This window comes from Macaca fascicularis, chromosome 3 (assembly GCF_037993035.2).
Source record: "Macaca fascicularis isolate 582-1 chromosome 3, T2T-MFA8v1.1".
Classification (NCBI taxonomy): domain Eukaryota; kingdom Metazoa; phylum Chordata; class Mammalia; order Primates; family Cercopithecidae; genus Macaca; species Macaca fascicularis.
In genome coordinates, this window is record NC_088377.1 from 44,959,984 (window position 1) to 44,987,142 (window position 27,159).

Below are 27,159 nucleotides of genomic sequence, written 5' to 3' on the forward strand. Positions count from 1 at the left end.
CCATATTTTACACATTTTTCTATGTGCACAAAGGAAAAACCAATAAACTTCTAAAAGCGGCCACAGCCCACAAGTGAGAGAAAGGACAAATGGTGCTTGAAGGCAGGGAGATGTGAAGGTGTGCCAGGGAAGGTGGAAAGGGAGATGGAGAAATGGAATGTCGGGGTGGCACAAAACAAGGAAAGGAAGGGGCTGGGGTAGAGACCCAGGACCTACCTTTGACATTACTCAGCGACAGAGAGCGGTCCTGGTCTGCCAGCCCAGGCCCCAGCCGGCCACTGCCACCACTGTCCTTCTGCCGGGCCACAGCCACTGCAATGCCCACGGGCGGGTGTCGCACTTCTGCCTCACCCTGGGCACCAGAGCCCTCGCGCCCAAAAGCCTTGGCGCTCTCGGGCCTCTCCGGGTCTCGCTTCAGCTGCCGGCTGCCACCCGCTGCAGGGCCTCCAGAGTGTGGGAGTCGGCCCTGGGCTCGGGGGGCACCAGCAGAGGTGGGCGCAGGCTCGGGTTTCATGGTGCCCAAACCTCCAAAAGGGCTCTTCTTGCCACAGCCACCAGGGCGCACGGCCACAGCCTCCCGGGCGAAACTGCCACTGTACTTTATAAGGCTCTGCATGGCAGAGGCCTCTCCAGGCCCGTGGGCTGTAGAGTGCATGTCGGCGATAGGCCGGCTGCAGGTGGCCGCTGAGCGGGGCAGCACAGCCCCAGGGTCCAGGTAGGCCTTCTTCGAGGAGGAGGCAGCGACCACGGCGGCCTCCTCTTCGGCGCGGCTGTGGTGGTGCTGCGCAGCCAGCACGGCCATCTGCGTGGTGGCGAAGTTGCCCAGCTCGAAGGGTTTCCATTTGTGCTCAGGGCCGGTGGGCGGGGGGCGCCCGGGCTCCAGGCCGAAGAGCTTGGCGGCCTGTTGGGCTGCAGGACCGGCTGGGCCGCGGGGCGCACGCTCGCAGGGCCTCGGGTCCGCCTCGGGCTTGAGCAGCTCCTTGGCAGGCAGGTAGGCGCGGGGGTCCGGGGAGGCGCGTGCAGCCCGCACCGTGGGGGCATCTGCAGGCGACGGCCGCTTGAGCGAGCGGATGACCGAGTTCTTCTCGCGCAGGCCCTCGGGCCGGTCCAGAGGCCGCGGGGAGCCGGGGGGCGCCTGCAGGACCCCTGGTCTACCAGCCTCACGCTCGCGGGCCCGGGCATCACGCGCCTGGGATGCGATCTGGATGGGCCCGGGGCGCTCGTCGAAGACCTCTACAGAAGGCACGAAGGTGGGCGCCACCACGCGGTGCTCACGGCCCTGCTCGCGGAAGACGGTGTAGACACCGGCGGGGGTGGCCGCGGGGGGTGCGGGAGGCCCCTTGGGGGGCGCAGGCGGCAGGGGCAGCGGCGAGGGGCAGGGGCGCGGCCCGGGTAGCAGCGTCTCCGTGCGCCGCAGCAGCCGCGCGCCCTCGTCCTGCCGGGCGGCCTCCTTAGCACCCCCGCGCCCCGCTTCGGCCACCAGCGCGGGCAGCCCCGCGTCCCCGGCGCCGCCGTTGCACATGGTTAGTACCGACGGCTGCAGTGCCGCGTTCTTGGTCTTGGACTCAGTCAGGAAGGGCGACAGGCGCTCAGCCAGGCGCGGGGGCCCCCGGTCCTGGCGGCCCTCCGCACGCGCCTCCTGGGTCAGGTCCACCACGCCGCGTGGCCCCGAGGCCTCCTCGCCCCGGGCGCGCGGGTCCTTCTTGCCGAACAGCAGAGGCGGCTCCCCGCCGCGGCCCGCCCGCTCCTTGGCTGGACCGTCCCGCGACGACGAGCCTTTTGGAGGGGGGCCCGAGGAGTGGCCGCCGCCAGGGGTCCGGGCCGAGGGCGCGTGGGAGTGCAGGGCGCCCGGAGCCCCCGCGGTGGGCAGGTAGAAGCCGTCTGCAGAGAAGAGAGCAGCAGGCAGTGAGCGAGCGCCACCTCCCACCCCTGCCTGGGCGGAGGAGGACACCTGAGAGGGAGCTGGGCCAACCCATGCCTCCCCCAGTGTTTTTTTTGTTTGTTTTTTTGTTTTTTTTTTTTTTTTGAGACAGTCTCGCTCTTGTCGCCCAGGCTGCAGTGCAATGGCGCAATCTTGGCTCACTGCCTCCTGGATTCAAGCGATTCTCCTGCCTCAGCCTCCCGAGTGGCTGGGATTACAGGCGCACCCCACCATGCACGGCTTATTATTGTATTTTTAATACAGGCGGGGTTTCACCATGTTCGTCAGGCTGGTCTTGAACTCTTGACCTCAGGTGATCCACCTGTCTCAGCCTCCTAAAGTGCTGGGATTACAGGCGTGAGCCGCACTCGGCCCAGTGCTTTCTCTTGGAAATTAAACTAGTTTGGTGCAGGGAGCCCCGAGGTTTCACAGCAAGGCAAGGCATCTCCCCAGGGCAAGAAGAGAAGAAATGGGCAACCCAGCTAGAGAGTGCAGGCTCTGGAAATATCTAGAACCAAGTTTAAATCTACCCTTCCCGTGCCTCAGTTTCCTCATCTGTAAAAGGAAAGACCAGGGGTTGTTTTCAGAGCTTCCCAGAAGGCCTAGCAGGGCCCCTAAGAGGAGAGTGTGACCAGAAGGCACCCAGGGCTGTGGGTGGGCCCAAGGAGTCTGTGGGGGTCTTAGGGACTCAGGTCTCAAAAGAGCATCTGAGGCTCACATCTGTAATCCCAGCACTCTGGGAAGCCGAGGTAGGAGGATTGCTTGAGGCCAGGAGTTTGAAACCATCCTGGGCAACACAGCAAGACTCCACCTCTACAAAAAGTTAAAAAGTCAGCTGGGTGTGGTGGGGTACGTCAGCCTGGGCAACATAGTGAGACCCTGTCTCAAAAAAAAAAAAAAAAGCAAGCATCCTGGACAGAGCTGGTGGCTAGCTGGATGCTGCCAAAGGCCCCAGAAGCCTGTCAGAAGGCCCCTGTGCCACCCCCCACCCCGGACTCCACAGTCTTACCTCCTCCTGGCCCCTGACCTTTCTGGGTATCGAAAATGCTGGGCTGACCCAGCTGGCTGAGGAGGGGGCTCCCACTGCTGGGGGGCTCCAGGTGGCTCAGGTGGAGGTAGGATGGGTACAGCCCGCTGGGCAGGTGGGAGAAGCCTGTAACAGAGAAAAGAGAAAAGCTGGGCCGGGCCAATTTGTGCTGCCCACCAGGAGCTTCCTTCCAGCTCCTGGAAATAAACTATTTCGGCAGGTGACCGCTGGTGTAGGGAGCTTCGAGGTTTAACAGCAGCTCCTCAGGGCATTCCCCTGCTCCCCAACCCTGGGTCTCTCTCCAGGCCCAGGAAGCCCTCATGGGAGGATGGGGTCTCCAGTCCCCACAGGAAGAGGATCAGAATGGATCCAACTAGCAGGGCCCGATAACAGTCTACCAAACATGACCAAGAGCTTTGCCACTGTCATCCTCATTTAAACCTCAGAAACGACCTACGAGGAAGAGACTTAATGTCCTTACTTTAAAGATGAGAAAATTCAGAGAAGGCCACTTGCCCAAGGAGATACAGCAGAGCTGCCTGGCTTTGGACCGAGGCCATCAAACCCTGGAGCCAGGACTCTTAACCTCAGCCTAACACGGGCCCTTTCTCTGTTGTGTGACCCCAAGCTGGTCACTTGCCTTCTCTGAACCTCAGAGGACCCAGCATCTTCAGCTGCTGGGTCTCTCAGGCAGAAGCTGCCAGGAAGGAATTCCCCCCACCAAAGATCCTCCCCGCCTCCCCAAAGGCCCCCCACCAGCAATGCCCAGCATCAGGACCTGCTGACTTCAACTATTCACAATTTTTTGTTTGTTTTGTTTTTTTGGAGACAGAGTCTTACTCTGTGGCCCAGGCTGGAGTGCAGTGGCAGGATCTCGGTTCACGGCAGCCTCCGCCTCCTGAGTTCAAGAGGTCCTCCTGCCACAGCCTCCCGAGGAGCTGGGATTACAGGCGCCTGCTACCACACCCGGTTCATCTTTGTATTCTTAGTAGAGAAGGAGTTTCACCATGTTGGTGGGGCTGGTCTGGAACTCCTGGCCTCAAGTGATCCGCCCACCTCAGCCTCCCAAAGTGCTGGGATTACAGGTGTGGTGGTGCACGCCTGCAATCCCAGCTACTCAGGAGGTTGAGGCAGGAAAATCGCTTGAACCCGGGAGGCAGAGGTTGCAATGAGCCGAGATCGTGCCACTGTACTCCAGCCTGGGCGACAGAGCAAGACTCCATCTCAAAAAATAAAAAAAAAATTTAAAAATACAACCAATAAAAAACAAACAGGCCGGGTGTGGTGGCTCAAGCCTGTAATCCCAGCACTTTGGGAGGCCGAGACGGGTGGATCACGAGGTCAGGAGATCGAGACCATCCTGGCTAACATGGTGAAACCCCGTCTCTACTAAAAAAAAAAAATACAAAACACTAGCCGGGCGAGGTGGCGGGCGCCTGTAGTCCCAGCTGCTCCGGAGGCTGAGGCAGGAGAATGGCGTGAACCCGGGAGGCGGAGCTTGCAGTGAGCTGAGATCGGGCCACTGCACTCCAGCCTGGGCGACAGAGCGAGACTCTGTCTCAAAAAACAAACAAACAAACAAACAAACAAACAAAAAAACAGCACTCCCACACAGGCACCAGGTCTCTGCTCTCCCGTCTGTAAAATGGACCTAATGGGCTTAATAGGCCAGGCGCAGTGGCTCATGCCTATAATCCCAGCACTTTGGGAGGTCAAGGTGGGGGGATCGCTTGGGCCTAGCAGTTCAAGACCAGCCTGGGACACATGGTGAAACCCCGACTCCACCAAAACAAAATCTAGTGGTTAACTGGGCGTGACGGTATGCACCTATAGTTCCAGCTACTCAGGAGGCTCAGGTGGGAGAATGGCTTGAGCCTGGGAGGCAGAGGTTTCAGTGAGCCGAGATTGCACCACAGCACTCCAGCCTGGGCGACAGAGCAAGACCCTGTCTGTAAAAATAAGGGCCTAACAGTCCCTCCCCCAGGCAGGGCTGGCTCTGAGGCTGAAGTGAGCTGAGTGTGCACTGGGCTGTGGTAAGCACGCTGTGTGTTTGCGGTCATTACTAGGATTTGTTGGCCAAAGAGAAAAGGAAGTCTCAGGGAGACAGAGGTAACGAGCTGCTGGCAGACAGGCCCGAGAGGCAGGCTCTTCTCGCCCAGGCACCTGCCTTGGCTGGTTAAAGTGGCAGGCTCAGGTGGGACCCCAGCCTAGAAGGCCCCCTCTGTGCAGGCCAGACACCCTCGTGCCTGGATTCAGATGCCTTCCCCAGAGTGTCCAGGAGGAGCAGACTCGCTGACCTCATCTGTACAATGGGCAACGTACTGTAAGGACTGGATAGGGTCCTGTGGCTGGGGATGCCTCTGGCTGAACCTGTCTCCTCCTGGGCTGAACGCAGTAGCCACAGGATTCGGGATGACGGTGAGCACTCGGTCAGACCTGACCCCACCGGAGGAAGGGGAGGGACAGTAGCTGGGGAGGGCCGGAAGAGCCCTAAGCCTGCAGCAGGAGCTCCAGGGCTGTAACCTTCCAGGAACCATGAGCACCTACAGGACACCTGGGAGGAGGGAGGAGGAAGGAGGAAGGAGGTACCTAGTGCCCAACATCCAGAACCTGTCAAAGGAGGAGAGGAGGAGCTCAGAGGTCCTCAGGCCCATTCCTTTACAGGCAGAGAATGAAAGTGAGGCTCTACAGAAATCCAGAATCTGCTCATGGCCTGGGGGAAGCCAGGCCTGCAGAGCCCCTACATTGAGGGGCATGGCTGCAGAAATGCAAAAGAAGAGGCCCCAACAGCCCCAGGTCCCCAGGCTCCAGGAAATTTTTTTTGTAGAGATGGGGTCTCGCTATGTTGCCCAGGCTGGTCTCGAACACCTGCCCTCAAGTGATCTTCCCACCTCAACCTCCCAAAGTGTTGGGATTACAGCTGTGAACCACCACGCCCGGCCTGCTCCTCTAATTATTAATGAGCCTACTGTGCACCAAGGATACAGTGCTGAGTAGATCAAACCAGGCCCTGCACTCAGGGCTCACTCCGGCGGGAAAGCAGGGGTTCATGAAGGATCAGATAATCTGTCGTCACAAGAGAGTGATGGAAGGGGGTGGGGAAGAGGGGGTCTCTGAGCTGAGCTGGAGGAGAAATGGAAGGTGGTCTGTGGCATGGGGTGTCAGGCTGGAAGGAGAGAGAACAGCTCGTACAAAGGCCCTGTGATTGTGACAACAGGAAGCCCTGAGCGTTTGAGAAATGACAGGGAGGCCAGGTGACCTGGGGCCCACCAGCCCCAGCTCAGTGATGACAATAGAGGGGCATATGAAGTGGCCAGAGTGGCTGGGACGTCAGCCCAGCAGCCCTCAGCCCCGACCCCGGCATGCTCCTTACCTTCATGGGCGTGGGCGGCCCACAGCTGCACCATGGGCAGGTTGCTAGGGGTTGGGGAGCGGAAGGAGAGGTCAGAGGGCAGTGGCACCGGGCTCCCATGGGATGAGGCCGAGGGCCCCATCCCGCTGGCCACAAAACTGCCCAAGAAGGCCTCGCCTGCAGAGAGAAGTTGGGAGGACCGTCAGGCAGCCAGTCAGGCCAGCGCCGCCGCCCCAGCCCACCACCCCGAGACCCCCGCCTCTCCCCAACTGTGTGGAACTGATAATGGCCAACTGACCAAGAGGGTTCCCCTGCTCCGGCCCCACCCCTGGGCCGCAGGATGGGCCTGGGTCAACCCAACCAGACCCAGGGCTTGAGAAAGCACAAGATGGCAGGAAGCCCCCAACAGCAGACCCTCAGCCCTCGGCACCCCACACCCTCAGAGGAGGGCCTTCTACCCCTGCCGCCCAACCAGCCCAGATCCGGCTTGGCACCGTTCTCCCCATCTGCAGGGGGAATCCTGAAGTCGGTGGGGCACTGGGACTTCCAGAGGCCACAGGGCAAGGCGGTGGGGGACTCACAGGCGGGTGGCTCATATGCTGAGCTCTGCAGGCCGAGAGGACACCCACCCTCCAGCCGGAGAATGACCTCCCACGGCAGCCCTAGCCAGCCCCGTGTACCCACTTAACAAAGAAAGTGAGGCTCAGAGATGGGAAGTGCCAGGTCACACAGCCAGAAAGCAGGGACTTGGCACCACCGAGCCACAGTGGCTTAGGGGATGAATCTGTGAATGCATGGAGTGGCAGACATGGGAGTCACTAAGGGAGCCCCATCAAGGGCAACCCCTGCAGACAGCAGGCCCCACACACCTGGGGTTACTGCCTATAGGGGCCACAGGCTGACTGCTGCTCAGAAAGATGATGGAAATCAGCTGAGGCCTGGGTGGAAGCCACAGCCAGCCCCGCCACACCCCACATGGGCAGGCCCACATCGGACAGGGTGCCTCCCAGCTGCCACCCAGGGCACTGTCCCACAAGCCCCAAACGCCACCCCTTCTAAGGGAAGACCCTGGCAGGCCTCTGGGTAACAGGTCAGAGAGAAGCATGCAGGCCCTGGGGCAAGGGGCTTCCCTTACCAGGTCTCAGTTTGCGTATCAACAAAATGGGGATAAAAATGCCTCCCTCTGGGAATGACAAGGAAGGAAGCATATGTTTAATCACAGTAACAACATAATGAGGCCGGGCGCGGTGGCTCACGCCTCTAATCCCAGCACTCTGGGAGGCTGAGGCAGGCGAATCACGAGGTCATGAGTTAGAGACCAGCCTCGCCAACATGGTGAAACCCTGTCCCTACTAAAAAGACAAATACAAAACATTAGCTGGGCATGGTGGCGGGCACCTGTAGTCCCAGCTACTTGGGAGGCTGAGGCAGAAGAATCCCTTGTACCCAGGAGGCAGAGGTTGCAGTGAGCCGAGATCGCGCCACTGCACTCCAGCCTGGGTGACAGAGTGAGACTCCGTCTCAAAAAAACAAAAACAAAAACAAAAAATTAGCTGGACGTGGTGGCAGGCACCTGTAATTTCAGCTACTCGGGAGGCCGAGGCGGGAGAATCACTTGAACCCAGGAGGCGGAGGTTAGTCAGCTGAGATCATGCCATTGCACTCCAGCCTGGGCGACAGAGTGAGACTCCGTCTCAAAAAAAAAAAATATATATATATATATATAAAAAACGATAAATAATGACAACAGGCCAGGCAAGGTGGCTCTCGCCTGTCGTCTCTGGAGGCTGAGGCGAGAGGATGGCTTGAGCCCAAGAGTTGGAGACTGCGGTGGGCTGTGAGTGAGGTTTTCACACTGCACTCCAATCCGGACCACAGAATAAAACCTGGACTCAAAATATAAATAACAACAACCATAACCAGCCGTGGCACCGATTCACTAAAACTTGGCATGCACCAGGCACCGTGCAGGTGATTTCAAACCCTCCCGGCAACGCCCTCAGGTAGGTGGCAGCAAAGCCAGCCCCCAGCGGAGGGATTCCGTGTGTACCCTACAGCCACCTCCTTTAAGTCCCTGTGTCGTGGACACTGTTTACAGGTGTCACGGATAAGTTATGTGGCTTTGCAGGAGATGCGGGCTCCCAGATGGCCCCGGTCCAGCCTGTGGGAGCTCACAGGCCCAAGTCCAGCCTCTGGGTCCCAAGTGCCCCCCGGCTCCCCAACAAACGGCCTCAGTGACCGCCCAAGTCCTTCTGATCAAGGCCCAGCCTGTCGACAGTGTGAGGCCGGTAGCGACCCCTGGCGTGCCGGGCCCGGGTCTTCCCGGAGTCGGGTTGCTTGGGAATGCAGCCCAAAGCGTGTGATAAACTCTATCTGAGGCTAAATACCAGCACGAGACCCATAGTCAACAAGTACCGTCAGAGATCCCAGAATGTCCAACCCAGCTTCTTTGGGGTACATGTGGGGAAACTGAGGCAGAGAAGGGCAGGGCCTCCACCTTGGGCCCCAGAGACAGGAGTGGGCAGAGCAGCAGGGGGTGCCCTCTGACCACATGCCCTGTCACCACCGCCCCATGTCCGGACCCCAACAGTCCAGTCCAGCCAGGCCCAGCCCCCTCACCGGACTCCAGCGCCAAGCCCTTGGGCCCCAGGGCCTCGGTGGCCAGTCAGTCCATCCATGCGGCCCAAGCCGGGGCAGCAGGGCCTCTGAGCCCTGCCGAGCCCCGGGCTTCCGCCTTGCTGTGGCAGGCGGATGGGTAGAAGGCTCCGGAAGCCAGCAGCCAGGGTTTGCGCAAGAGCTTACATCAGCCGCCAGCTCTTCCTGCCCCAGGCTGCACGGAAGCCTAGCGGCCCAGGCCGGCCCCTGACCGGGCTTGTGAAACCCGCCCAGCAGCACCCAGGCCCGGATGCCAGCCAACGGCTCCTGCCAGCCACAGGGCTCAACGGCACCCAAAGCCCCTCCTCCCGGGCTGGGCGGGGCATCTGGGAACCCCCAGCATCCCCAGCAAGTCAGTGCCGTTCCCAGGGCCTCAGTTTGCAACTCTGTAAAATGGACACACGATCCCTACTCAGCTAGGGCAATAAGGCCAGCACTCGCCCATCACCCGCCCCCACCTCTCTCTCCAGAACAAACTTCTCCCTGGTCACGTCCCCGTGCCTGCCCGCTTTCCTGCCTGGCCCCTCAGGCACGAGCTCCCAGGCCTCCTAGAACCCTCCTCCTTCACTCCCACCTCAGGCCTCCCTGGGCCCCAGAGAAGCCCCCAACAACCACACAACCCAAGCAGGCCCCAAGTGACACTGTGACCATCCACGGCCCCTCAGAAACAGATCTGCCAGCCTCCTTGTGTATTTCATGCCTCTGTCTTCCCGAGAGTTCCCTCCCTGAAAGCGGGGACTAGCTGCCTCACTTCCTGCCACATCACAGTGGCTGGAACCTGCCACCTGTGACCTGCCACCCAGGGCATACTTGTATTGGGGATTATCCGATCGCTAAGTGTTGTTTCTTTTTTTAGAGACAGGGTCTCACTCTGTTCACCCAGGCTGCAGTGCAGTGGCTCAATCACAGCTCACTGCAGCCTCCAACTCCTGAGCTCAATCGATCCTCTAGCCTCAGCTTCCTGGGTGGGCTAGGAAGGGACCACAGGCACACATCATCAGGCCCAACTAATTTTTTTTTTTTTTTTTTTTTTTTTTGAGATGGAGTTTCACTCTTGTTGCCTAGGGTGGAGTGCAATGGCACGATCTCGGGTCACCACAACCTCCGCCTCCCAGGTTCAAGCGATTCTCCTGCCTCAGCCTCCCAAGTACCCGGGATTACAGGCATGCACCACCACGCCCGGCTAATTTTGTATTTTTAGTAGAGATGGGGTTTCTCCATGTTGGTCAGGCTGGTCTTGAACTCCCAACCTCAGGTGATCCAACCACCTCATCCTCCCAAAGTGCTGGGATTACAGGCATGAGCCACTGTGCCTGGCCACCCACCTAATTTTTTTCTTTTTATTTTTTTCAGAGATAGGGTCTTGCTATGTTGCCCAGGCTGGTCTCAAACTCCAGGCCTCAAGCAATCCTCCTGCCTTGGCCTCCCAAAGTGCTGGGATTACGGGAGCGAGCCACCACGCCCGGCCTCTTTTTTTTAAAGACAGGGTCTCTCTCTCTTCACCCACACTGTACTACAGTGGCTCAATCATGGCTCACTACAGCCTCCAATCCTGAGCTCAATCAATCCTCTAGCCTCAGCCTCCTGGGTAGCAGGGCCCACAGGCACACACCACCATGCCCAACTAATTTTTTTTTCTTTTTTGCAGAGATGGGATCTTGCTGTGTTGCCCAGGCTGATCTCAAACTCCTGGCCTCAAGCAATCCTCCTGCCTTGGCCTCACAAAGTGCTGGGATTACAGGTGTGAGCCACCGCGCCTGGCCATAAATGAGATTTCCAGTGTTCCCAGGGCCAAAGCAAAGAAATTCACATTAGGACGAGGAGAGGGTCAAGGCATCCCGCAACCCACAAGAGAGGCTCTAAAATAAACCCTGAGGAAGCACAGGCCATCCTGCCTTGTCTCCTTGTATCTCTACACTGTACCCCAACCCCCCACAGTGCCCCCCGCCCCACCCACTGCTCACACCCACACCCAAGGACCGAGCAGTTGCCATCCCCCCGTTTCACCAAGAAGGGTACAGGCCGCAGGGTGTCAGGGCTCACTCAGAGTTAGGCCCAGAGCTCACTGGCCTCTCCAAAGACTTGGTTGGAATCCCTCATGCCAACCTGCGGTATGGGGGTCTCCCTGCCTCCCGCCCTAGGCTGAGCTCAAGACCTAGCTCCCCAAATCAAGTAACTGGCTGCCGCCTGCTCACCCCGGTAATTATCTCACCCGACACCTTAGAAGCTAAGACCAATGACTGTCAAAACCTAAAACACAAAGCTGGGCACAGTGGTTCACACCTGTGAACTATAAAGAATAACAATAATCATAGACCAGACACAGTGGCTCAGGTCTGCCATCCCAGCACTTTGGGAGGCCGAGGTGGGCGGATCACTTGAGGCCAGGAGTTCAGCCTGGCAGACGTGGTAAAACCCTGTCTCTATTAATAATACAAAAATTAGCTGGGCGTGGTGGCACGCACCTGTAATCCCAGCTACTCGGGAGGCTGAGGCAAGGGAATTGCTTGAACCCAGGAGGCGGAAGCTGCAGTGAGCCGAGATCGCGCCACTGAACTCCAGCCTGGGCGACAGTGCGACACTGTGTCTCAAAAAAAAAAAAAAAAAATCTAAAACACACAGCCGGGCACGACGGCTCATACCTATAATCCCAGCACTTTGGGAGGCCAAGGCAGGCGGATCACTTGAGGTCAGGAGTTCGAGACCAGCCTGGCCAATATGGTGAAACCCCCCCATCTCTATTATAAATACAAAAATTAGCTGGCGTGGTAGCAGGCGCCTGTAGACCCAGCTACCTGGGGAGCTGAGGTGGTGCGATCATGACTCACTGCAGCCTCAATCTCCCAGGCTCAAGCAATTGCCCCACCTTTGCCTCCTGAGTAGCTGGGACTACAGGCATGCACCACCATGTACAGCTACTTTTAATTTTTTTTCATAGAGTCAAGATCTCATTATGTTGCCCAGTATGGGGTCTAGAACTCCTGGACTCAAGCGATCCTCCCACCTTGGCCTCCCGAAGTGCTGGGATGACAGACCTGAGCCACTGTGTCTGGTCTATGATTATTGTTATTCTTTATGGTTATAAACTCTGGAGCTCAGAGAAGCTAAGCACCTACTACGACGTCAGAGTCCGTGACTGCTTCTAGCAAAATGCCATTTATCCTTGCTTAAAATAAAAATTCAGGGCTGGGAGTGGTGGCTCATGCCTGTAATCACAGCACTTTGGGAGGCAGAGGTGGGCGGATCACCTGAGGTCAGGGGTTCTAGACCAGCCTGACCAACATGGTGAAACCCCATCTCTACTTAAAATACAAAAATTAGCCAGGCATGGTGGCGTGTCCCTATAGTCCCAGCTACTCAGGAGGCTGAGGTAGGAGAATCGCTTGAACCTAGGAGGTGGAGGGTGCAGTGAGTCGAGATCATGCCACTGCACTCCAGCCTGGGCGACAGAGTGAGACTCTCTCTCAAATAAATATTCAATTTTGAAACCACAGATAGATGGTGATTACACAGGATGAGTACACCAAATACCACTGAAGGGTGCACGTTTCAAATGGTTAATTGTATACTATGTGAATTTCACCTCCATGAAAAAAAAATGCAAGCTCTAGCCCAGTGTGGTGGCTCACACCTTTAATCTCAGCACTACCTGAGGCCAAGGTGGGCAGATCACTTGAGCCCAGGAGTTCAAGACCAGCCTGGGCTGATAGAGACTCTTATCTCTACAAAAAAAAAAAAAAAAATACAAAAAAATTAACCGGGTGTGGTGGTGCACACCTGTAACCCAGCTACTCTGGAAGCTGAGGTGGGAGGATCGCTTGAACACAGAAGGCTGAGGCTGCAGTGAGCTGAGATTGCGTGCAGCCTGGGAGACAGAGCAAGACCCTGTCTCAAAAAATATATATATTGGCCGGGTGCGGTGGCTCAAGCCTGTAATCCCAGCACTTTGGGAGGCCGAGACGGGTGGATCACGAGGTCAGGAGATCGAGACCATCCTGGCTAACACGGTGAAACCTCGTCTCTACTAAAAAAAATACAAACAAACTAGCCGGGGCGAGTTGGCAGGCGCCTGTAGTCCCAGCTACTCGGGAGGCTGAGGCAGGAGAATAGCGTGAACCCGGGAGGTGGAGCTTGCAGTGAGCCGAGATCGCGCCACTGCACTCCAGCCTGGGCGACAGAGCAAGACTCCGTCTCAAGAAAAAAAAAAAAAAAAAAAAAAAAATTATATATATATATATATATAAATAAAATTAAAACTAAGGCCAGGTGCAGTGGCTCACGCCTGTAATACCAACACTTTGGGAGGCCGAGTGATCCATCCACCATGCCTGGCCCAGCAATGCAATCTTCCCTTTGCAACAGTAGAGCTGCTGGGGACCCTTCCAGAAACTGTATGGTGGGCACCTGAAGTTCTCCCTGGTTCGAGTCAGGGCGGGAGGCTGCATGTGATCATGGTGACGATGACATCAGTTTCTTGCACAGCAAAGAACCAGAAGGCTTTGTCACTGTCAATGGGCTGGTCCAGAGTAGCTCCAGCCACCTCTGCACCTCGCCCTGAATCAGATCCTCCCTCCAGATACAGGGAAGACCCTGCACATTCCTGCCTGTCTATACCCTAACTCCCTCACTCCCTTCTCTTATAGCTCAGCCTTCCCTAACTGCCTTTTTAACGTTGCAACTTACCCCACCACGCCCTTTCCTGAAATGTTTTTCTCCAATGCCTATCACCTGTTATCACAGGTGTTAGTTCCTTATCGTCTCTGCCCACTTAAGACAGCAAGTTTTTCTTTGAAAGGGTGTCTGCTGCCTGTTGAAAGGAAAGCACCCAGACGGTAAACAATTGGGCGTTGCTCTGTACCAATAAAACTTTCTTTATAAAAACAGGACGTGGGCCACATTTGGCCAGATTGCTCACCCCGGCATTACTAGGAGTGCTACAGGTTATTTTCTATTCCCAGTCCTATGCTGCACATAGGAGGTAATCAAGTCGTATTTATGGTAGGAGCTGGGCACTGTGGCTCATGTCTATAATCTCAACACTTTGGAAGGCCAAAGTGGGAGGATAACCAGGAGTTTAAGAGCAGCCTGGGCAACAGAGCAAGACCCCATCCCAAAAAAACTTATTTTAGGACGGGTGTAGTGGCTCATGCCTGTAATTCCAGCACTTTGGGAGGCCAAGGCAGACAGATCACTTGAGGTCAGGAGTTTGAGACCAGCCTGGGCAACACAGTGAGACTCCATCTCTACAAAAATTAAAAACAATTAGCCATGCATGGCGGTGTGGGCCTGTAATCCCAGCTACTTAGGAGGCTGAGGTGGGAGGATGGCTTGAGCCCGGGAGGCGGAGGGCGCAGTAAGCCGAGATCGCGCCAACACACTCCAGCCTATGACAGAGCAAGACCCCGTCTCAAAAGGACAAACAACAAAAAAAAAATCAGAAAATAATATTTATGCCGCCAGGCGTGGTGGCTCACGCCTGTAATCCCAGCACTTTGGGAGGCCGAGGCAGACGGATCACCTGGCGGTCGGGAGTTTCAGACCAGCCTGGCCAACATGGTGAAACCCCGTCTCTACTAAAAATATAAAAACTAGCCGGGCGTGGTGGTGGACACCTGTAATCCCAGCTACTCGGGAGGCTAAGGCAGGAGAATTGCCTGAACCCAGGAGACGGAAGTTGCAGTAAGCCAACACAGTGCAACTGCACTCCAGCCTTGGCAACAGACTGAGACTCTGTCTCAAAAAAAAAAAAAAAAAAACCACACACACACACGCACACACACACACACAGAGAAAAGAAAATAGTATTTATGGTGTGGAATGGGGCAAGGTCCTGATTAGCTAGAGGAAGGGAGCCCAGGCCTTCCCTGCAGGCTTCTCTGGGACCTGCTTCTCTACCCTGTGCTCCCCACTCCTGTCAACTGGGAGAGGGACTGGTGTCCCTTCTACAGATAAGGAGACTGAGGCTCTGACTCCCAAACCTACACTTCTCCACTCAGCCGCACCCAGACAGAGCAGAAGCATTCATCAGGCATAGGCTGCACATTTTCAATCCCAAACAGCCCTTCATAATCAAACACATAACATTTAATCTTCACTTTGTTTTTTTGAGACAGAGTTTCGCTCTTGTTGCCCAGGCTGGAGTCCAATGGCGTGATCTCGGCTCATCGCAACCTCCACCTCCTGGGTTCAAGCAATTCTCCTGCCTCAGCCTCCCGAGTAGCTGGGATTACAGGCATGTACCACCAGGCCCAGCTAAATTTGTATTTTTAGTAGAGACGGCGGTTTCTCCACGTTGTCAGGCTGGTCTTGAACTCCTGACCTCAGATGATCCGCCCGCCTTGGCCTCCCAAACCACCTCGCCTGCTTTATCTTCATTTTTGGAAACATCTTGACCTCTCACAACAATTGCATCCCAGACTGCGCGGTCTGGTGGCTCACACCTATTAATCCTAGGACTTTGGGAGGCCGAAGCAGGAGGATCGTTTGAGGCCAGGAGTTCAAGACCAGCCTCGGCAACCTAGCAAGACCCCCCCAGCAATCTATACAAAAAAAATTTAAAAATTAGCCAGGCTTAGTGGTGCACACCTGTAGTCCCAGCTACTCGGGAGGTTGAAGGCGGGAGGATCATTTGAGCCCAGAAATTAGAAGTATTGAGCTAAGACTGTGCCACTGCACTCCAGCCTGGGCAAGAGTGAGACCCTGGCTGTTTTAAAAAAAAAAAGAAAAAAAAAAAAAGAAAAAAAGATGCATTCCTTAAGATGTCAACAGATGATGAGGGCATCTTCATAGACTTAATCAAACCAGAATTGTCACCCAGAAAGACATTATTCTGGCCCCAAGCACTGACAGGTGACGTAGGTGTTTCCAAGATAGCAGCTAAAAATCCTGCAAGGACCCTCCGGATAGAATGACCTTCAAACTGCCACGGATCCCAAGATCCAGAGAATTCTGTAATATCTAAGCCAAAGAATGGGTTATCACTCTGGCTGTATAAAGATTCTGAGAATGCTGTAAGAATCCCAGGCAGGGCTGGGTGCAGTGGCCCATGCCTATAATCCCAGCACTTTGGGAGGCCAAGGTGGTTGGATCACGAGGTCAAGAGTTCAAGGCCAGCCTAGCCAACGTGGTAAAACCCCATCTCTATTAAGAATACAAAAATTAGCTGGGTGTGGTGGCAGGCGCCTGTAATCCCAGCTACTTAGGAGGCTGAGGCAGGAGAATTGCTTGAACCTGGGAAGTGGAGGTTGCAGTGAGCTGAGGTTGTGCCACTGTACTCCAACCTGGGTGACAGAGCAAGACTCTGGCTTGAGGAAGAAAAAAAAAAATCCCAAGCAATTTGAAAAAGAGAACCTATAAATGGCCAAACTCCATCGAAATTTCAACGCCATCAGCATTACAAAGAAGTATTAAAACAGTGATGTCATTTCCATTCCATCAAATCAGCAAATTTTTGCTTCTAGTTGTGGAGGGCGCTGGGTGGTTATAGCTGCCCAGGAAGGATGACAACTGAGCCAATTCATCTCCAGCTTTTCGAAAACAAATCCACAAGGCTTACCGAGGACTGCAGGCGCCCAGACCCACTTCTGGGGATCCCTCCTAAGGAAACAGGCAGACCTATCTACTGGGATGCTCCTGCAACCAAAATGATCTGCAGATTCCATGTAATCCCCATCAAAACCCCAGCAGCGCATGCACACTTGTGTGTAAAATGAAAAGGTGTCTCTAAAAAGTATACAGAAACGGCAGGGCACGGCGGCTCAGGCCAGTAATCCTAGCACTTTGGGAGGCCGAGGCGGGAAGATTGAGCTCAGGAGTTCACGATCAGCCTGGCCAACACAGTGAAACTCCGTCTCTACTAAAATACAAAAAAAAAAAAATTAGGTGTGGCGACGTGCGCCTGTAGTCCCAGCTATTTGGGAGGCTGAGGCAGGAGAATTGCTTGAACCTGGAAGGTGGAGGTTGCACTGAGCCGAGATTGTGCCACTGCACTCCAGCCTGGGCGATAGAGTGAGACTTTGTCTCAAAAAAAAAATAGTATACAGAAATTAGGCCGGGCACAGTGGCTCACACCCATAATCCCAGCACTTTGGGAAGTTGAGGCAGGAGGATCACTTGAGCTCAGGAGTTCAAGACCAGACTGGACAACATGGCAAAACCTCGTCTCTACTAAAAATACAAAAGTTAGCCAGGGCCAGGCACTGCGGCTCACATATGTAATCCCAATACTTCGGGAGGCCGAGGTGGGTGGATCACTTGAGGTTAGGAGTTTGAAACCAGCCTGGCCAACATGGTAAAACGCTGTCTCTACTAAAAATACAAAAATTAGCCAAGTGTGGTGGTGCATGCCTGTAATCCCAGCTACTCAGGAGGCTGAGGCAGGAGAATCCCTTGAACCTGGGAGATGGAGGTTGCAGTGAGCCGAGATTGGGCCACTGCACTCCAGCCTAGGCAAAGAGCAAGACTCTGTCTCAAAAATAAAAATAAAAATAAAAAGTATACAGAAATCAGGCCAGGCACAGTGGCTCATGCCCGTAATCTCAACATTTTGAGAAGCCAAGGCAGGAGGATCATCTGAGGTCAGGAGTTTGAGACCAGTCTCGGCAACCTCATGAGACCCTGTTTCTATTTTAAAAAATAGAAAAGTATGCAGACGCTGAAATCCAAAACTCGAACATATATTTGTATACCTATGTTCACAGCATCACTATTCACAATAGTCAAGGGTGGAAAGAACCCACGTGTCCATCCATCAATCAATAAGCAAAATGGGGTCCATCCAGCCAGTGGAATATTATTCAGCCCTAAAAAGGAAGGACAATCCAATACATTCTACAACATGGATGTACCTTGAGGACATGAAGCTGAGTGAAATAAGCCAGACATAAACAACAAATACTAGGGCCAGGCGCGGTGGCTCACGCCTGTAATCCCAGCACTTTGGGAGGCCGAGGCAGGCAAATCACTTGAAGTCAGGAGTTGGAGACCAGCCTGACCAACATGGTGAAATCCCATCTACAAAAAATACAAAAAATAGCCCATCGTGGTGGCGGGCACCTGTAATCCCAGCTACTAGGGAGGCTGAGGTGAGAGGATCGCTTGAACCCAAGAGGCGGAGGTTGCGGTGAGCCGAGATCGCACCACTGCACTCCAGCCTGGGTAATAAAGCGAGACTCTGTCTCAAAAAAAAAAAATTTTTTTTTAATTTTTCAAAAAACAAATACTGTATGTCATTCCACTTTTGAGGTACCTACAGTACTCACATCCGTAGACACAGAAAGTAGAGGCCGGGCACGGTGGCTCACACCTGTAATCCCTGCACTTTGGGAGGCAGAAGCAGGCGGATCGCCTGAAGTCAGGAGTTCAAGACCAGCCTGGCCAACAGGGTGAAACCCCGTCTCTATTAAAACTACAAAAATTAGCTGGGTGTGGTGGCAGGTGCCTGTAATTGAAGCCACTCAGGAGGCTGAGGCAGGAGAGTTACTTGAACCCAGGAGGCGGAGGCTGTAGTGAGCTGAGATCGTACCACTGCACTCCAGCCTGGACGACAGAGCGAGACTCTGTCTCCGGGGAAAAAAAAAGAAAAAGAAAAGAAAAACAAACCAAGAAGCAAAAAAAAAAAAAAATAGACAAATTCCTATCAACACCCCCACCTCCCTACCAGCCCCCAGTGTTCCTGCAGGGAGCTAGGTCCTCGAACCCCTCACCTCCCACTGTGGGACCTGGGGTGGGCATCTCACACTCTGAGCCTAAAATGGCAAGGTTCTGTGTCCCGGCCTCGCAGGGACGTCTGCGGCATCCCCCCTCCCCTCAGGTGACAGAGCTCGAGACTAGGGTGGTGGGACAGGGGCTCACCCTGCATGTCCTTGGTACTGCGGCTGGGCCATCGGACCTGTGGCCACCGCCGCCATCCTGGAGCTCCCATCCGCACAGAAAAGAGGCAAGTTAGAGTCCGAGGCTGCAGTCTCCTCCAAGCTATGCTGGGACCAGAACCAGGACCAAGACTGCAGTAGCCACCAGCCCAGATCAACCTGCTTCGACCCTGCCCCACCAGGAGGGCCTGGGGGATGGCCCCAGGGAGAAGGAGGGCCCACCCCAGCCTCCTCACCCCATCCTGCCCCTCCCAGCCTCCTCACCCCATCCTGCCCCTCCTACACCTCCAGCCTCCACTCCAGCAGAAAGCCATCGCTGACCTCCCCACCAGGTGAGCAGAGTTCCAAAAAATATCCATCAAGCTGGGCTCCCAGTTACTCCCCACCTGGGACCACAGCACGAGCCGGCAATTCTGGCTTAATCCCAGTCCCTCCCCAATCCTCAAATATGGGCAGGGACTTTGTCTTGCTCCAATCAGGTACCCAGCCCACAAAATAAGTGCTCGAATTTAAATAAAAGGAATCCCAAAGGCGGCCAAGGAGAGGTCAAGGCCTCAGGCCAGCCAAGGATATGCAAATACGTCCATCTCAGCCTTGCCCCTAGGGCTCCAGACTTCGTCAATTCTCAAGCAATCACAAAGGATTTCCCCAGTGATTGGTTTCCCCCCTACGGAGACTCCACCTCCCAGGGTGGAAAAAGAGGTAGGGGTGGAGGGCCTTCTAGGAACTGCTCGGGCAAAAGCTAGAAGACATCAGATGCCTCTTAGCAGAGACAGAAGAACCAAGTCTCCCAGGCAAAGTAGCAAGAGGAGGAGTGTGAGCCTACAAGAGACTGCACGGTGTTTGATCTTTACAAATCCTTTCCCAAACACCAGAACCTCACAAAAATGACAGTAATACAGTTTCAAAAGGAACGAAAGTGGCCGGGCGCAGCAGGGGCAGATCATGAGGTTAGGAGATCGAGACCATTCTGGCCAACATGGTGAAACGCCGTCTCTGCTAAAATAAAAAAAATTAGCTGGGCGTGGTGTGCGTGCCTAACCCGGGAAGCGGAGGCTGCAGTAAGCTGAGATCGGCACCACCGCACTCCAGGCTGGCGACAGAACAAGACTTCTGTCTTAACAAAAAAAAAAAAAAAAAAAAAAAAGGAAAGAAAGCGAGACAGGAGAGAAGTGGAAAGGAAAAAGGAAACAGCCCCCTGGCCAGGCGCATAGCTCACGCCTGTAATCCCAGCACTTTGGGAGCCCATGGCGGGTGGATCACCTGAGGTCAGGAGTTCGAGACCAGCCTGGCCAACATGATGAAACCCCGTCTCTACTAAAAATATAAAAATTAGCTGGGTGTGGCGGCGCATGCCTGTAGTCCCAGCTACTCAGGAGGCTGAGGCAGGAGAATTGCTTGAACCCAGGAGGCGGAGGTTGCAGTGAGCCGAGATCACGCCACTGCACTCCAGCCTGAGTGACAGAGTGAGACTCCGTCTCAAAAAAAAAAAAAAAAAAAAAAAAACAAACCACCATTTGGAAGCAAGAAAGCAGAGAGGGCCAGGCGCGGTGGCTCAAGCCTGTAATCTCAGCACTTTGGGAGGCCGAGACGGGCGGATCACAAGGTCAGGAGATCGAGACCATCCTGGCTAACCCGGTGAAACCCCGTCTCTACTAAAAAATACAAAAAAACTAGCTGGGTGTGGTGGCGGGCGCCTCTAGTCCCAGCTACTGGGGAGGCTGAGGCCGGAGAATGATTGGCGTGAACCCAAAAGGCGGAGCTTGCAGTGAGCTGAGATCTGGCCACTGCACTCCAGCCTAGGCGACAGAGCGAGACTCCGTCTCAAAAAAAAAAGAAAGCAGAGGGACAGAAGATGTGCAGCTTGGCAGGGTGGTGAGTGGGGAAATGAAACACTTAAGCTTGGAGCAATCAGGAAACCAGCAGTTCTGGAGACTGAACCCAGAGACCCTAGTGCCTGTAAAGCCAGGGTTCACAGAATAGCTGACAAGAGTTGGTTTCACCACAGAAGCACTGATCCCTCTGTTTACTAGGGAAAGATGGAACATTGAGGGTATGCAGTCTCAGGACTAGGGTGTGGACCAAAGGAAAAACAGGAATCGGAGTGCGAATCGTCAACCTTAACATGCACACTCAGCTCTTGGGACAGGAACAGCCTGGCTTCAATGTCAACAGGCAAGAAACCAGTGAATTCTTGCCCGTGAGATTTACAAGGTCAACAAAGAAAGATCTTTCTACAGAGGACATTCAAGAAGCTCCTCAATGGCCAACAAGTCCCACCCTTACATCTGAATCCCATCTGCTTTTTCTTAAACAAGGGGCACCTGAGAATGATCATTGGCAGGGGCCCGCGGGAAGTCTCCAAGGTGAAACAGAAAAGAGAAAAAAGACTCAGAAAACAAAGACAATGCATGAAAGAAGAAAACGGGCCAGGCGCGGTGGCTCAAGCCTGTAATCCCAGCACTTTGGGAGGCCGAGATGAGCGGATCACGAGGTCAGGAGATCGAGACCATCTGGCTAACACGGTGAAACCCCGTCTCTACTAAAAAAATACAAAACAACTAGCCGAGCGCGGTGGCGGGCATCTGTAGCCCCAGCTACTGGGGAGGCTGAGGCAGGAGAATGGCGTGAACCCGGGAGGCGGAGCTTGCAGTGAGCCGAGATTGCGCCACTGCACTCCAGCCTGGGTGACAGCGAGACTCCGTCTCAAAAAAAAAAAAAAAAAAAAAGAAGAAGAAAACGCCAGGGGAAAAAAATACAATTAATATCATGTATCCATGAAACAAGAACAGGATGCTATTTAAAAAAAAAAAAAAAAAAAAAAAAAAAAACAGAGCACCCAGGTTATAAGAGCTCTTGGGACAGAAAAATATGATAGCTCAAATTTAAAAATTAAATTCTACAAAAATTGGTGTGCGCCAGGCGTGGTGGTCCCAGGAGGCTGAGGCAGGAGGGATCGTTTGAGCCCCAGTCGTTTGAGTTTGAGGTTGCAGTGAGCAGTGATTGCACCCCTGAACTCCAGCCCCAGTAACAGAGGGAGAATCTGTCTCAAAAAAAAAAAAAAAAAAAATTGAAATGTTAGAAGATACCATTAAGAAAATATTAAGAAAATCTCCCAGAAAGAAAAAACTGCAAGACATACAAAATACAAAAGAAGGCCAGGTGTGGTGGCTCATGCCTGTAATCCCAGCACTTTGGGAGGCCGAGGTGGGTGGATCACAAGGTCAGGAGATCGAGACCATCCTGGCTAACACGGTGAAACCCCATCTCTGTTAAAAAATCCAAAAAAAAAAAAATTAGCCAGGGGTGGTGGCGGGCGCCTATAGTCCCAGCTACTTGGGAGGGTGAGGCAGGAGAATGGCATGAACCTGGGAGGCAGAGCTTGCAGTAAGCCGAGATCTCGCCACTGCACTCCAGCCTGGGTGACAGAGCGAGACTCTGTCTCAAAAAAAATAAATAAATAAAATAAATAAAAAATAAATAAATAATTCAATAATCAGACCAGGTGCAGTGGCTCACACCTGTAATCCCAACACTTTGGGAGGCTGAAGTGGGCGGATCAGTTGTGGCCAGGAGTTTTGAGACCAGCCTGGCCAACATGGCAAAACCCCATCTCTACTAAAAATACAAAAATTAGCCAACCACGGTGGCACGCACCTGAAATCCCAGGTACTTGGGAGACTGAGGAACGAAAATCACTTGAACCCAAGAGGCGGAGGTTGCAATGAGCCGAGATCATGCCGCTGCACTCCAGCCTGGACAAGAGAGCAAGACTCTGTCTCAAAAAAACAAAAAAACAAAAAGAAAATTCAATGATTAGCCTAGGAGACCCAGGATACCTAACTAATAGGAATACTAGAGAGAAGAGCAAAAATACTGGGAGGGAAATTTAAAAATAAAACTAATACAAAAAATTTCAGTCTGAAAGACTTGAGTTTCCAGTTTGCTACGGTCTATACGGCACCCAAGACAGTAAATGCAAAAAGACCCCGTAACAAAACACATCAACATGAAATTTCAGAATAGTGATGAAGAATAAGAATAACTGCAGCCAGGCGGAGCGGCTCATGCCTGGAGTCTCAGCACTCTGGGAGACCGAGGTGGGTGAATCACCTGAGGCCAGAAGTTCAAAACCAGCCTGGCCAACATTGTAAAACCCCATCTTCACTAAAAATACAAAAGTTAGTCAGGTGTGATGGTATAAGACTATAATCCCAGCTACTTGGGAGGCTGAGACATGAAAATCGCTTGAACCCGGGAGGCGGAGGTTGCAGTGAGCTGAGAACTCGCCACTGCAATCCAGTCTGGACAATAGAGTGTGACTCCATCTCAAAAAATAATAATAATAAAAAAAGAAGAAGAGAAGGGAAAAGAAAGAAGGCTGGGCGTGGTGGCTCACACCTGTAATTCCAGCACTTTGGGAGGCCGAGGCAGGTGGATCACTTGAGGTCAGGAGTTTGAGACCAGCTTGGTCAACATGGTGAAACTCCATCTCCGTTAAAAAAAAATACAGAATTAGCTGGGCGTGGTGGTACATGCCTGTAATCCCAGCTACTTGCTACTTGGGAGGCTGAGGCAAGAGAATCGCTTGAACCCAGGAGGCAAAGGTTGCAATGAGCTGAGATCGTGCCACTGCACTCCAGGTTGGGCTACAGAGTGAGACTCCATCTCAAAAAAAAAAAAAAAGAAAAGAAAGGGAAAGAAAGGGGGTGGCGGGAGGTTCATACACAAAGATCGGGACTCAAAATGGCATCATATTCCTGAAAAGTAACAGTGGAATATGGAAGGTGATGTTGCAATTCTTTCAGAATCCTAGAGGGAAGGCCGGATGCAGTGACTCACACCTGTAATCCCTGCTACTCAGGAGGCTGAGGCAAGAGAATCGCTTGAACCCGGGAGGCGGAGTTTGCAGTGAGCCGAGATTACGCCATTGCACTCCAGCCTGGGTGACAGAGCAAGACTTCATTAAAAAAGAAAAAAAAAATTCCTAGAGGGAAAGGGAAAGTATTTCCCAAATAGCACTCAAGTGTGAAGGTAGAACAAAAGCATTTTTCAGGCATACTAGGCCCCAAAAACGTTGCCTTCCTCGTACCCTTTCACAGAAAGTAACCGCAGGATGTGCTCTACAGAAAGGAGGCAGTAAAACAGGAAACGGGAAGGCAAGGGAATCAGACACACAGCAGACAGGTAAAGGGAGTTTGAAGAACAATGGCTCTACAGCATACCCAAGAACCGGGCCAACCAGACTAGAGAAGGAAGATGGAAAATTTCAGGAAGGAAATCTCCAAGAAAACAAAGCAGCTCATCCAATAGATATGACAAATGAAAAAAATGTATCAAGGGACCAGAAGGCTGGCTAGGTGAGGTAACTCACACCTATAATCTCAGCACTTAGGATAGTCCAGGCAAGAGGATTATTTGAGCTCAGGAGTTCAAGACCAACCTGGGCAACATGGCGAGAGACCCCATCTCTACAAAAAATGTAACAGTTAGCCAGGTGTGGTGGAATGCACCTGTAGTCCTAGCTACTCAGGAGGCATTGAAGTAGGAGGCTCATTTGAGCCCAGGAGGTTGAGGCTGCAGTGAGTCACGAGAATGCCATGGCACTCCAGCCTGGGCAACAGAGCGAGACCCAGTCTCTTAAAAAAAAGAGAGAGAGAAACTGGAAGCCAAATATTCTAAGGAATTCCAAATGAAAAAAAAAAAAAAAAAGGCCGGGCGCAGTGGCTCACGCCTGTAATCCCAGCACTTTGGGAGGCCGAGGCGGGCGGATCACAAGGTCAGGAGATCGAGACCACGGTGAAACCCGTCTCTACTAAAAATACAAAAAATTAGCCGGGCGCGGTTGTGGGCGCCTGTAGTCCCAGCTACTCGGGAGGCTGAGGCAGGAGAATGGCGTGAACCCGGGAGGCGGAGCTTGCAGTGAGCCGAGATCGCGCCACTGCACTCCAGCCTGGGCGACAGAGCGAGACTCCGTCTCAAAAAAAAAAAAAAAAAAGACAGTAACTCCAGAAAATAAAGAAATGAATTTTCAGCCAGGCATGGTGGCTCATATCTGTAATCTCAGCATTTTGGGAGCCCAAGGTGGGTGGACCATCTGAGGCCACAAGTTTGAGACCAGCCTGGCCAACATGGTTAAACCCCATCTCTACTAAAAATACAAAATTTAGCCGGGAGTGGTGGCAGGCACCTGTAATCTCGGCTACTCGGGAAACTGAGGCAGGAGACTCGCTTGAACACGGGAGGTGGAGGTTGCAGTGGGCTGATTGCACCACTGTACTCCAGTCTGGCAGACGGAGCGAGACACTGTCCCAAAAAAAATAAAATAAAAACAAAAAAAATAAAAACAAACCTCACAACCACCAAATGAATTCATTCACTCTAATTAACCCATTTTATAGATGAAAAAATTGAGGTTTAGAAAGTCATCACATGCTCTTTAACTGGGGGAACAACACCCACACCTCAGCTTGGAGGCCATCCTTCCTCTAGATGGAGCAATGTTCTATCTGGCGATTGCAAGGAGCTTCCCGGGACCCCCAAAAGGCTCAGCAATGTGTCAAATGGTTGGTGACGATGTGGGAAGTCAAGGTTTCCCCCCAGGCTGAGGGTCCACCACTTTCCTTATCGCCTGAAAAAACCTCACTGCAATGCTGAGTACACTGGTGGCCTGGGAGAAGTGACAAGGAACTTGAGTGGCTCCCACCTAGTGGCCTAGACTTCCTCCCAAGGCACATGCCAGGCCTCTGTGGGCAGCAGATGTGGTAAGGACCCTGGCCCTGACTGACCACTGACCAGGGCTCCCAGCAGGCCCTGGGGAGGCCCGATACCTGTGCTGAGAACAGCTCCAGCCTGTCCCCTAAAAAGCTGGGCTGGGATGCCTGAAAAGCCGGTGCAAGGGTCTGGTTGGAGGACAAGGCTACAGTACATGACAGGATAGGAGGAGTCGGGCCAGACCACAGACTGGTTCATGACGGGGAGCCAAGAGCAGCCCCCGCCAGCCACATCCAAAACAAGAATACCCAATCCCCAGCCTCTCCTCAAATCTGCCCCTCCCCATCCCTCCACAAGCAGCTGGGACCCAAGCCATTGAGTTCCCCTTCCTCCTTCCCTCCTCTCCCCATCCGTCTTACTTGCCCCACCTCCAAAGGGCACAGAACCCTGGCCACCTCCAGCCTCCCTCCCTGGTCACCAACACCTCCTAATTATCTCCTGCTTCTCTCCTCATCTACCAGACTATCTCTGGCTAGCAACCCAGCCTCATTTCTTTTGTTTTGAGACAGGGTCTCACTCTGTTGCCCAGGCTGGAGTGCATTGGTGCAATCACAACTCACCGCAGCCTCAGTCTCTGGGGCTCAAGCAATCCTCCCGTCTCAGACTCCCAAACTCCCAAGTAGCTGGGACTTACAGGCATTTGCCACCATGCCTGACTAATTTTTTAAACATTTTGTAAAGACAAGGTCTTGCTATGTTGCCCAGACTTCTTTCCTACTCCTGGCCTCAAGCAATCCAGCCACCTAGGCCTCCCAAAGTGGTGGGATTACAGCCATGAGCCACCATGCCCAGCCCCTAGTGTTGTTTTTAAATGCTTATTTTGAAATCATTTCCAATTCAGAAAAGTTTGAAATAGTACAACGAGGCCGGGTGCGGTGGCTCAAGCCTGTAATCCCAGCACTTTGGGAGGCTGAAATGGGCGGATCACAAGATCAGGAGATCGAGACCATCCTGGCTAACACGGTGAAACCCCCTCTCTACTAAAAAACACACACAAAAAAACTAGCCGGGCGAGTCCCAGCTACTCGGCAGGCTGAGGCAGTAGAATGGCGTAAACCCGGGAGGCGGAGCTTGCAGTGAGCTGAGATCCGGCCACTGCACCCCAGCCTGGGCAACAGAGTGAGACTGTCTCAAAAAAAAAAAAAGAAAAAGAAATAGTACAATGAATTGCCCTATGACCTTCACCAGATCCAACAACTGGCTGCTCTCTGTCTTATTTTTTCATTTTCTTTGAGATGGAGTCTCATCCTATCTCCCAGGCTAGAGTGCAGTGGAACGATCTCGGCTCACTGCAACCTCCTGGGTTCAAGCAATACTCCTGCCTCAGCCTCCCAAGTAGCTGGGATTACAGGTGCCCTCCACCACACCCAGCTAATTTTTGTATTTTTAGTAGAGATGGGGTTTTGCCACTTTGGCCAGGCTGGTCTTGAACTCCTGACCTCAGGTGATCCACCCACTTCAGCCTCCCAAAGTGCTGGGCTTACAGGCATGAACCCCACGCCCCCCTCACTATCTTTTTTGATGTTAATACTTGAGGTACCATTGTCTCCCATATATATTT

At 53.5% G+C, this 27,159-nt stretch overlaps 1 protein-coding gene across 13 annotated transcripts in view; it reads right to left on the reverse strand.

Moving 5' to 3' along the window:
• The window catches only part of TNRC18 (trinucleotide repeat containing 18), a 124,409-nt gene that overhangs the window by 86,455 nt on the left and 10,795 nt on the right, over nucleotides 1–27,159 (reverse strand). For 8 of the 13 annotated variants that reach the window (XM_065541622.2, XM_045387854.3, XM_045387849.3 and 5 more), the window contains 3 exons: nucleotides 6,322–6,477; nucleotides 2,931–3,074; nucleotides 217–1,881 (listed from right to left, as the gene is read on the reverse strand). In XM_065541622.2, the coding sequence (XP_065397694.1) occupies nucleotides 217–1,881; nucleotides 2,931–3,074; nucleotides 6,322–6,442 (1,930 nt within the window). In that variant the 5' untranslated portion in view covers nucleotides 6,443–6,477. Of the gene's footprint in view, nucleotides 1–216; nucleotides 1,882–2,930; nucleotides 3,075–6,321; nucleotides 6,478–8,919; nucleotides 9,046–27,159 lie in introns of those variants that run through there. The other 5 variants (XM_074034363.1, XM_045387852.3, XM_074034365.1 and 2 more) reach the window with 3 other exon arrangements.